The 12,555-nt window shown below is 46.6% G+C and overlaps 1 protein-coding gene across 8 annotated transcripts in view; it reads left to right on the top strand.

The window, feature by feature from the left end:
• Window positions 1-398: 398 nt before the first annotated feature.
• The window catches only part of LOC110538403 (kin of IRRE-like protein 3), a 48,450-nt gene continuing 36,293 nt past the window's right edge, over window positions 399-12,555 (top strand). For 4 of the 8 annotated variants that reach the window (XM_021625267.2, XM_021625249.2, XM_021625241.2 and 1 more), the window contains exon 1: window positions 402-956. In XM_021625267.2, coding sequence (XP_021480942.1) covers window positions 917-956 — 40 coding nt within the window. In that variant the 5' untranslated portion in view covers window positions 402-916. Of the gene's footprint in view, window positions 957-12,555 lie in introns of all 8 variants that reach the window. The other 4 variants (XM_021625234.2, XM_021625209.2, XM_021625259.2 and 1 more) reach the window with 2 other exon arrangements.

Genomic DNA, 12,555 nt, shown 5'->3' with positions numbered 1-12,555 from the left:
TTGATTGCTGACATGCAAAACAATGGGTGTTTACCCCAATATTACCCTTTCAACCCCTACAAAAATGTAAATGAATTATAATCCACATAATAAATCACATTCCCTGTTGCTGCAGGATTATTTTCCTGCTGTTTGAAACTGGCTCAAATTAAGATCATACATACTTTGCCACCATGTCCTATTTATTGCCTTACCTCTCTCATCCTACCTCATTTGCGCATGCTGTATATAGATTTTCCTACTGTATTATTTATTGTATGTTTGTTTATTCCATGTGTAACTCTGTTGTAGCAGCCCCCCCCCCCTTTCGGAGATTTACGAGAAATTGAGGAGGACGAAATAGAGAGTGTGTGTGTGAGAGAGAGAGAGAGAGAGAGAGAGAGCAGAGCAAGAGCGGGAGAGTGAATCTCGAGTGGAGGGTTGAGAGAGTAGCAACTTCATTGAGTTTAGGCAAAACTGCGCGAGAAGCAGGACGGAGCGCAACTCAGCATCAGTACCGACCGGAAAAAGAGAGAATAGCCTTCAGGACACTACTGTGGACAAACAGACCGTGAGATGTACTTCATTCAAAAGCAGTGAGTTGCAACAACTTGAGAGGGAAGAGGAATACATCGATCGCACAGAGGATACATATACGCTGTCATACTGAAAAAGTTCCTAACTATGGAAAATAATTCCTAAATGACTGTAAGCAAAGTGTTCGGACAATACCAGTGCTTTGAGAAGCATACGATTCCAGAGACAGGCACATCACCGGTATGTTTGATTTACCCAAGCAGTGATATTGTTTTGCACGGCGGTTGAGAATAACCAGCAAGCGGCAGCCCTCACCCCAGTCGCATTGACGGAACAATAGATTCCCGTCCTACACTTTCGGGGAAAACACAGCCAAACCGGCGACAGAAGACAAGATAAAATGTTGGCGTTTTACCTCGTCATTTGCCTTATGGGAACAGGTAAGAAAACTGTTCTTGTCACATTTTTTCTGGTTGTTTTTCTGCGCTATTGCTAGAAACTCATGAGATGCTCGCCCGGCGTTCCGTTCAGGGCGCGCTGCGTCAAACTGTAGCCTAGTCGATGCGCTGTGCTGACGGGGATTAGAGAGGAGATAATATTGCGACTCTGCTTTTGCTCCGAGGAACTATAGTTTTTCTAGGGATGTTGAGACAAAGTTCCGCTACTGAAAGAGCTGACCCGTGGTACCGGTTCAATGGCACTAACGCCGATCCTTACCAAAGCGCACAGTGGCGAGATGATGCGGTTTTTGTTGTTTTACGCATTCGGTTATTTATCTGGTGTAGGCTATGCGGGGTGGGTTTTTTGCTGATCGTTTGGAAACAGTCCATCATGTTAGTGCACGGGTTTGTTTGATAGGCAGACATAAGGCTAGAAACGATGCTGACAGACCAAAACTCGTGCAGTCCGGGCTTGTTGCCACTGAGGTCTTTGGTGACATCAAAAGTCGCTGTTGAAGCAAGTGGTTTGTGTGTATGAGTGAAAGAGAGAGAGAGAGAGAGAGAGCAAGAGGCAGATACAAGAGAAAGAAAAATATAAATAAAGAGATAAAGCAGAGAGAAGGATGGAGAGAAATGCTTATATCCGCCTCTAGATATTCGCACTAGTTTACCAGGCGAAGGATAGTAGCCTATGAGGTTGGCCGCAGGTATCACCGATCATCATTTCTAATGAGATGTGGGGGGAAACATGGTGCTCGTTTCTGCTGAAACGAGCAACATGTATAGCCTAGTAGAGATAAACTGGGAACACTCCCCTAATGCAGCCAAGCAGACCTTAAAATGCACCAGCTAGGAATCGACCTCTCCACCCCAACACACTCCCTCTCTCGCCCCATACACCTCCTCTCTCATACCCATATTTCATTTATTTTTGAATGGGCTTTATATTTTAAACGCAGAGTTTAATTGCATGAGGATTGAAGCGTGTGAGGAAACCACGTTATGTTGTAAGACCGCCGAAACAAGCTCTCCATCTCTTTTTTAGCCGACCTTTACAGAAGTTGATCAAATGCCACCGTGTGTCATTCATATTAAAATATATACTAGCCTATTATGGAACCTGTATTTGTAATGTATCAGACAACACTATTGTGTTATTATTCTATATGGAAAGTAACAATGTAGCCTATAAAGTTGATTCACGGACCTCGATCAGCCGAAAGTCCAGACCAAATAGCGTTCGATAGGTTTAAGAGGGGGGACATCTAGGCTATTTCTCGTTGTAAGTGCATAAACAGCCATGGGGTTGGATTTGAGACGGCTTTTAAACACACGTCTCCAATTAATAGTTTCATAGCCAAACGCAGCCAGGTGGAAAAGGCTGCACCACCACTAGGCTACACGGAAAAGGTCAATAATGAAACGATCTAGAAATAAAGTAAATGTCTATTAAAGGCAGCCAACAGACCCCGGGCATGGTGCAATGATTTTTCTTTCCTCTGTGCAACTGCTGTTTGTGTTATTTTATCGTGAGGACTTCAGCCACTGGGGGCAATCGTCTGATGGGAGTCAACATTAGCGTGTCAATCATTTGTGTAGTGGCCTATGCCAATGATAGTTTACTATAAACTGTCGCTGTATTTACAAGTCTCTGCAATGTCCAATTAGTGTGCCTCTTAGGAAAGGAGGTTTCACATTCAACTGTTCCAAACAGTGGGTCTTTCTTTTGATAGGCTACTAATCTTGGCTGTGTGTGTGTGTGCGTGTGTGTGTGTGTGTGTGTGTGTGTGTGTGTGTGTGTGTGTGTGTGTGTGTGTGCATGTGTGTGTTATTATGTGCTAGAAAATCAGTTGATGTGGCCTTTGAATGGTTATGCAATATCAACATGCCTGAATATAATAGAAGTAAAACCCATTTAGAGCAAATAAAACCTTTAGGGTACTTTTTCCATAGTTACAGCACAGTAGGCAATATAGGTTATTGCATTATTCTGTAAAATAACATAATCCTTTATTAATCCCCCAGAGAAGAAATGTGATTGCACCAGCCAAAACATACATCATTCTGTATTGGAAAGTAAACAACAATGGCCCCTATTGAGGTCTAAGGGCCCTTTGATTGATTGAGACCACAGTCAAAGAAAATGTATATTTTCACACCAAACCCCTCGTTGCTCTATTTTTATGCATGTGTGTTGTTGTTTCCAGTTTCCACGCCTTTAAACAAACATTTCCTTGGTTTTGGTGTATTATTAACGGCTTTGATTCGGCTCTAGATAAAGGCTTCAAATCCCCCGACCCCTCGGATTCAGAGGATCTTACTTCTTCCAATTAACATTGAGCATCCAGGAGTAAAGTAAAGCGCTTTCGGTCAACGCTTCAGTAAATGAATTAAAAACAAAATGTTTATTGGCAGTTAAGCCGTGTTTTCTTCCCACTGTCTTTGATGAACGAGAGCCGAGTACAGACACATGGGGAGGCAGTAATTAAATTTAAATGTTGAATCAGAATACACAACGTTGTCACACTGACACCCACTCTCCTCTGGGAGGAGAAGAGAGAGGAGATGGAGATGGAACGCCTGCTGGAACTGGAACACAAGCACAAACAGACTTTTCCCTCCTAAAGAATTGTCAACGAGTATTGGGAAATACAGTATTCCCTTAACTATTGACTGTGAGGAGCACAAACAAACAACAGCAGAGTTCCAGGGTCCTCGTGGATCCATTCCTGACTAACAAACACCACAAATGGCAAACAAACTGTAATGTCCCATTTGTCATGGTAGAGTAGTCATAGATTTACCTTGTGTCTGTCATGCATGTTTTTCTCTTCAGATCATCAGGGGGGGTGGGGGGGGGGGGGTGTAAGATAACACCAGCAGCAGAACAATTCCTTGACAGACAGACAGTAGCTGGATGGGGAGGGGCAGCAGCCAGCATGGTTCACAGGCTGCAACACAAACACACACACACACTCACACTCACACTCACACTCACACTCACACACACACTCACACTCACACTCACACTCACACTCACACTCACACTCACACTCACACACACACACACACACACACACACACACACACACACACACACACTCTCATACACACACACACACACACAGTCCCAGAAAACTTGGTTGTTCAATGCTTGTTCACCCATCCATATGTATGTCCTCTCTGTGGCCCTCCTCTGCAGCAGGAGCAACGGCAGCATCTATCCGTCATTTGCTTTCTCAGAATGTCCCCTGGCTTCCCACTGGAATTGGATTCCACCCTGCATCAGTATTCCGAGTAATCTTCAATGAGCTCTTTTTTGGAACCTTTAGCTTTGGTTTGCTGAGTCTCATAGGGCCAAGTTCAAGGGCTGGGAGCTGAGATCACACGTTTCCCTCGCTGCTTTTTCCTCAAGTCCTGGCTGTCGCCACTCGTGTCTAAACCCAGTGAAGCACCCTGAAAATGCATTACCATCACCATCCTCCTCTGAACTTGTCCAGTGAGGGTAATGTGTTGTGGGGCATTAGTAAGTCTAGTAGAACTCATCTACACACAAACAAACACAGCCTTTCACCATGGATATACTGTAAATACACAATGAGGCCTAGACAGGCGCCATCATAGGAACATATAGCTTTGCCTTGACCCCCCCCCCCCCCCCCCCCCCTCCACACACACACACACACACACCTCCTCCCCCTTCCCCATTAGCAGAGATTTGTCCTGGATCTGAGCTGTGTGGCAGAAATATTTCTGTGCGATTCGGTGGCAGCGTGGCTAGGGAGGTTTGTTTTAGGGGACCGTGCATATTTCATGAACCTCCGCTGCTTTGAATTCTTGTGGAGGAGTCAGGCTTGGGCGGAGTGAGTGGGGGGACAGAGGAGTGTAAGGGGTTGTAGGGCGAGGGAGGAGGAGAGAGACAGGACTCAGAAGTGTAACTACCAGTGTGATGATCAAGTTGACGCGAGGCGGGAAAACGTTAGGGAATACCATGGAGCATCATTAACTTCTCTCCATCTTTTCTCTCCTTTCCCGCCTATCTCTCTCCCTCATTTTCTATCTGCTGCTGAGGGGGGGAAAGGAATTGAGGAGAAAGTAAAATGAGAGAGAATAAGTTGGAAGGCAGAGAGGGAGAAGAGAAGCTAAGTTGAGGATGAGTGTCAGACCAGGGGTGCACGGTCACAATAGTGCTGACGCAGCAGAATCGGTCTGGTGTAGAAGTCTCTTGCATTATTTAGGAGACACACCCATGGCAAAGATATGGCTGAGTTTGGCCTACTTTCATTCCCACACTAGGAGTGCTCTCTGCAATGGACCCATGGCTCAAACTGGTGGAGATTTGATTTCCAGACAGACCTCATAGACTATGGAAAGGAATAGGATTCAGGGGAGGGGGCACAAATCAAAATTTAAAGGTCGTTTTGGTTTATGGCATGAGAGCCACATCTTAACCTTTTGTAGAGAGCCCTCCTTTATCTGCACTTTCACTTTCCCCCAGTAACTCCGAAATGACTCATCCAAAGGTACTAACAGACAAACCAACAGACATACAGTCATACAGACAGAAAGCCATACAGACAAACAGACAGGCAGGCAGGCAGGCAGGCAGGCAGGCAGGCAGGCAGGCAGGCAGGCAGGCAGGTAGACAGCCATGCAGACAGACAGTCATTCATACAGACAGTCATTCATACAGACAGACAGATAGACAGGCAGGCAGGCAGCGGGTGCATGGGTGCAGAGGGTAGAAACTATAACAATGGGTTACTGTGTCTTCCAGCCATAAGACATGTTCATGCACACCGTCATTGTCTTCTTCCTCGGACCTCGCCTCCTTGACTAACAACACAATGACCCCTGGGGTCTTCCTCACTCATCTTTGGCCCCCAATCCCCCCAACCCCAATCCCCTCAAAAACTTTGCTGTGTACAGAGACAGAAATTGGAGGGAGAAAATAAACAATGGGGCTTCATAAAACAAGCTCTGTCTCACTAATCAGCTTTGCCATGCGGGGAAACAGAGATAAAGAACTTGGCATTGTGTCCAGGGGCCTTGTTATCAGCTGTTAGCTACTTCACTGGATGTGGTTGATGGCACGGCTCAACACAACAGGGAAGGCCTTGTGTTGTGTGGGCAGCCAGGCAAGATATGCTGGAGCTGTACTACCAGCTGGGGCACTTGGCCACTTCCATCCCTGTCTTTGTCTCTCTCTCTCGCTTCCTCTCTCTTCGCTCTATTTTCTCTCCCTCTTTTCATCCTCTCTCTCTCCCCCCCCCCCCCTCTCTCTCTCTGCTCTCTCTCTCTAACGCTAACTCTCTGTTTCTCTAACTCTCACTGCTCTCTTCCTCCCTTCCTTCTCTCCTTGTCTCTGTCTTTGCACGTCCTCACCTCTGTTTCCCTACGGGGCAGAGGAAGATCCTTGCAGGAAGTGACACACAAAGACAGGGACAATGGAGGGGCTGTGTCAGCTTCCTCTTCCAAATAACTGGTCCACACACATGCCGTCCGGCCCCTCAGCCTCTCAGCTCAGGGCCCCTACCAGTCCTACAACAGCTCCACTTCCATCCACTGCCAGCAGATTACTGGGCTCTATTATCACCCACTGATTAGAATATAGTAGGGAGAGAGCAGAGGCTGTTTACTCTCTGCATTCTCCTCCACCAAACAGTGGTACAGCGAGACGGAACCCTGGGTTAATTCTTTACAAATCATTAAAACAGAGCTCAGAGTGAGAGAGTAGAGCAGTAGCACAGCCACTGTGTTCAAACAGTAGCAAGCCAGCTAGCTATTTTAGTGAAACAAATTGTATTTTTATTATATTTTTTGGGGGGGGATACAAGTGACACATCTTTCTAGAGAGATGTATCACAATTTGGCAAGACCTCCAACCCAAGAAACCCAGAGAGCATAGAGAGAGCTCCAACATACTAGACCAAACATTCGTTTTTATTTTCCAATCAATTTCTGCCCTCCAAGACAAGAATTTCCTATCTCCTGCCGAGACACAGAAACCAACAGCAAATTGAAATGAATCTCCCGTGTTGCAGCAATATCTGGGCCATTGTTATCTTCACTAGCCGTGTTCCTCAACCTTCTTTTAAAGATTGCCCTGTTGGGGGGTGTTTCTGGCAGCTGGGAAGGGACTGAGGGGGAAAACCCATGCGGTTATGAGTCCCGTGAGAAGCTATTTATTTGTCTATCTATATATTTTCTACTTATTTATCTATTTTTATTCCCCACTCAATCCGTTCTTGAGATGCGGTCCGATTTTCAGTGGCTCCTCTTGAGCAGAGCGACGTTAATATCATGTGGCCATTGTGTGTTATTTTGGAGGGTTGTTGTGTGTGCACATCCATAAGTGACTCATGAGGAGCTTATCAAAGCAACGCCCTAAACTATGTGTTGCTCATAGTATACACACACACCTACACACCTACACACACACACACACACACACACACACACACACACACACACACACACACACACACACACACACACACACACACACACACACACTAAGACAAGGGGTCAAGGGCATGCATTGGGGCAGAGGATGATGAGCTGAGATGAGTGTTTCCCGTCTTTGGGGCTATGTGCCCTTTATGGAGCGGTTAGTCAAAGCCCGACTGTCTAATTAATGACGCTCTATCTCTCAGGATGTCATGTCTCCACTCAACTCAACCCAACCAGGGGGAAAGGAATGCACTCAAGGAAACAAGCGATGGCCTGGCTGGGCTGGGCGGACATTACAGAGACCAGAGGGTTGAGTGCGTGCAGGGAGGGACAACTCTCATGCTCCCCTGGGCTTCAGGTCCCCTCCTTCCCCTCTCTCTGTCTCCTTCTTTCTTTCTTTCTTTCTTTCTCTGGCTTTTTTTCTCCTCCTCAAACAAAGAGCTCCATCTTCCTGCTTCTTGCCAGTTTAAGCTGACTGGAATCTGAGGGCAAATATTGTGATAGTGACTCAACCGTTAACAAAATACTGGGCTCGGCAGTCAGGAAAGGAAACCGCTTCTTAAACTCTCTTTCTCCTCCTCCTTCTCTCAGTGAGAAAGGTAGGTCTCTCTGCCTCTCTGTGTTGTTTTGAGTGGCAGACAGCTGGGCGAAGGGTTGGCGGAAAGTGTAGCAACTTTTTTTCTTCTCTCCCTTCTCCTCCAGCGGGGAATTTAGAGCAAGGCTTTGAAACTCTCCGTGGGAGGCCGCTAGGAAAGCCGGCCAATTTGCTATCAACTGAGGGGTGTCAGTCAAAGCTCATCGATCAGGCTTTTAACTGTGGCTCCCTCAATGTCCAAACATGGTAATTTTATTGAGCCGTGTTGGAGATGAGAGGCGCAGTGAGGGGTGGGGCGACAGCCGGGGGTGGCGGAGGGTTTGGGGGATAGGGGTGAGAGTCAGTAGGTGGGTAAGGTGGGTCTCCAACTTCCGTGGTGATGAAAAGCAGGAGCTTCACACAGAGAGAGTCATTGGAGATCCTTTGGACAGGGGGTTGGGAGGAGATGTTTGTCTGAGCAGAGAGACAGAGAAAGAGAGAGCTGTGCCTCAGCTGGGGGAGGAGGGAGGGGAGAGAGAGAGACAGAGAGGGAGAGAGAGAAAGAGAGAGGGGGGGTCAGAAGGATTTACTGCCAGCAGCATAGCATTAAAGGTAATGGATATGCTTGTATTGGTGTAAAGCGAACCTGTGTTTTTCTCCCAGCACAGGGTAGCTAAAAGAATAACAAAGATGTAAACTGAAGTGAGAATCCGGGAAGGAAGAATTGAAAGGGGTTGTTTCATCGCCTCAGGGCGAAACATTACAACCTGAGGTATCCCTTTGCCAGGTAGATGGACTTAAGACACAGAATGTTTTTTGAAGTCTGTGTGTGTCGGGGGGGGGGGGGGGGGGGGGGGGGGTCCAGCGGGGTTAGGGTCTGGAAAGCTAAGTGCTTCCCAAGCTGACAGGGGTGAACCCTATAACCCTCTACACCCCTGCACCCTCGCCAGGAGTCAGCAGCAGTCCCTCCTAGGGTTGTACCATTCCGGATACTTTCGGGAATTTATTGAAAGCAACCCTAGTCCCTCCGTTGTTCCAGCACATCTTACCTGTCCGATGTAGGCATCCCAGCACTCATCAGATTGAACTGATTGTTCCCTCCATAGATTGGGCTTCTACGCCCTCCCGCTACAGGATGATGTATGTTTGCTTTTGAAAGTCCCAGCCATGGTGCATGGAATGGAACGCTCTGGAGGGGGGTGGGGGGGGGGGGGGGGGGTTAGAGGTAAGGGAGAAGCAACAGCAGGGATAGAGGGAAGGGAGAAGCAGAGATAGAAAGGGAGGAAAGAGAGAAGGGGAGAGAGAGGGAGAGTGTTACACACACATACACAATAGGGATGGCATTGTCTAAGATGATGTGAGTGTGAATCCAGTGTCAGTCTATGGCATATGATAAAGCCTGCTATTGATAGGATAGTTGGGCTGGAGGGAGGGAAGGAGAGAGTATAGATACTGCAGGTTTTCAGGGAGTTTCCAAACAGAGACAGATAGAGCAGGAGATAACATTGGAGGAGAGAGGAGTGGATGGAGGGAGGGAGAGGGGGATGAGACGCAGAGTTCCAGGCTGCATCCATCATGTGGTTTGGTGCAGGAGCCATGTCTACCCATTGTTCTTCATCATTTGTTTTCTCAGGGCTCTGCTAGGGGGGGGGGGGGTGTTTAGCCATTTGTTTTTGCTCTAATTACATAAGTGAGACAGCATAATTAGACATGTAGTTAAAGATAAAGGCAGAGAAGAGAGATAGATAGCCACAGGGAGATAGATACAGAGGTGCAGATGAAATGCGTAGACGACGGAAAAGTCCCTTTCCATTTCAACGTTCAAGGCTGCCAAGGAGGAGGAGTAAGGGTGCGGTATAAAGTAAAGGAGACAGAGAGAGACGGGCCGATAACGGATGAGAGAGAGGAGGAGAGAAAAGCTGTCTTCAGAGCCTGCACTTTGAGGTGCAGCCCGATGCTGCCTGAAAAGTCACCCCATTTGATGCAGGGAGGTGGGGAGAGGGGGAGGGGAGGGGATAGAGAGGTAGAGAGAGAGTGGGGGGAGATGAGGAATGAGAGAGAGAGGGAGAGAGAGAGGAGGAGAGAGAAAGATTAACATTGAGAAACAGAAGAGAGAGAGGGGAGAGGGAGAGAGAGAGGGGGGGGGTGAAAGAGATGGGGAGAGGAAAGCAGAGAGAGAGAGAGAGAGAGAGAGAGATCTCCTCCAGATCAAGGCAGTGTCTGGTCCCTGGAAGTGCCTGTTTTGTTTTCAGTTGTTTGGAAGGGTCTCCAACCTCCATGTGTGAGGCCACAGGGCCCTGCTCCTGTCTCCGTCAGACACAACCCTGACACATACACACACAACTCTGACACACTCACACAACCCTGAAACACACACAATCACACACCGTTTTATCTCTGTTTCATACACCTCAAACACAGCCACCTGCCAAACCATCACTACAGACACAGCACACACTCTCTGGCACCGCTATACACACACCCCGACACCACTTTACACACACCCTGGTTTGTGAGTGTGTGAGGTTGAGGAGGTGGGGAACATGTGGAGCAGTAAGCTGCAGGCAGACAACAGAAGAGCAGCAAGTCCTCAGTCTGTCCTTCAACTTGTTCAATGGAGAGATGTCTGGAGTGAGATGATTACAGGTTACTGTCTGAAACTACAGCCCAAGACTAATCAGTCTGGGGAAGATCGTTTGTGAAAAACCTGCAGCTCCTGTTATACTTTCAGGGCCGGATTAAGAAATCTAATTGGGAGTTGTTAAGAAAACTGTTTATATTGGTTCTACAGACAGACTAGTCTTCTCTTTTCAGCAGTAGCCATTTGCTTTACATTTCTCCCCGCAATTGTACTTTGAAATCTGCAAAACGCAAACCGGCTGCTGCAACCAACCATAGAAATATAATCCATAGATGGCAATTCCCATTCAAGTCAGGACTGGTATCCATTGCTAGTGTACCCATGAGTTTAATAGTCAAATTGCCTGTAACTGCCAAACACTTGAGTAAATGAGGGATACAAAGTACATGTTATGGTGTGGGTTGCATTTTCCTGGCACCACTGCGACCTGTACTCTCTCGTTGGCTGGCCCTCGCTTCATACTCGTCGCCAAACCCACTGGCTCCAGGTCATCTACAAGTCGCTGCTAGGTAAAGCCCCGCCTTATCTCAGCTCACTGGTCACCATAGCAGCACCCACTCGTAGCACGCGCTCCAGCAGGTTTATCTCTCTGGGCACCCCCAAAGCCAATTCCTCCTTTGGCCGCCTTTCCTTCCAGTTCTCTGCTGCCAATAACTGGAACGAACTACAAAAATCACTGAAGCTGGAGACTTATCTCCCTCACTAGCTTTAAGCACCAGCTGTCAGAGCAGCTCACAGATCACTGCACCTGTACATAGCCCATCTGTAAACAGCCCATCCAACTACCTCATCCCCATACTGTATTTATTTATCTTGCTCCTTTGCACCCCAGTATCTCTATTTGCACATTCATCTTCTGCACATCTACCATTCCAGTGTTTAATTGCTATATTGTAATTACTTCACCACCATGTCCTATTTATTGCCTTACCTCCCTTATCTTACCTCATTTGCACTCAGTGTATATAGACTTTTTTGTTTCTTCTTCTACTGTATTATTGACTGTACGTTTTGTTTATTCCACGTGAAACTCTGTGTTGTTGTATGTGTTGAACTGCTGTGCTTTATCTTGGCCAGGTCATAGTTGTAAATGAGAACTTGTTCTCAACTAGCCTACCTGGTTAAATAAAGGTGAAATAAATAAAAATAAATAAAAATAGGTCCACCTTTAGAATCTATGCCAAGGTGCATTAAATCTGTTCTGGCAGCTCGTGCCTGCCCAACACCCTAATAAGACACACACGGTTAAATGAAAATAAATATATATGCTTTATGTTGGTGTTTACTTTATTTTGTTAGTTACCTGTATGTGCATTTTTTTGTCGCTTGGGACCAGCCCCTGACTCACACAATTGACCCGTCACATGTATTTATTATTGCAGTTAATTTTTTACTTTTTATTAATCAGTTACCCAATGAAGGCAGGGCCCCCCAGTTACCGACGTGTTCCCTACCTCCTCTCCTCCCCCATCTGAGTATTAGCAGAATGGCAGCAGGCTGTCTACACTCCTATATCCTCGTGTGGTTGGCGGTTGCAGTAAAAAATATATACAGTGCCTTGCGAAAGTATTCGGCCCCCTTGAACTTTGTGACCTTTTGCCACATTTCAGGCTTCAAACATAAAGATATAAAACTGTATTTTTTTGTGAAGAATCAACAACAAGTGGGACACAATCATGAAGTGGAACGACATTTATTGGATATTTCAAACACTTTTAACAAATCAAAAACTGAAAAATTGGGCGTGCAAAATTATTCAGCCCCTTTACTTTCAGTGCAGCAAACTCTCTCCAGAAGTTCAGTGAGGATCTCTGAATGATCCAATGTTGACCTAAATGACTAATGATGATAAATGCAATCCACCTGTGTGTAATCAAGTCTCCGTATAAATGCACCTGCACTGTGATAGTCTCAGAGGTCCGTTAAAAGCG

Source organism: Oncorhynchus mykiss, chromosome 2 (genome assembly GCF_013265735.2).
Source record: "Oncorhynchus mykiss isolate Arlee chromosome 2, USDA_OmykA_1.1, whole genome shotgun sequence".
NCBI lineage: Eukaryota > Metazoa > Chordata > Actinopteri > Salmoniformes > Salmonidae > Oncorhynchus > Oncorhynchus mykiss.
Note: the sequence above shows the minus strand (reverse complement) of the source record. Positions and strands in the feature narration are given on the sequence as shown.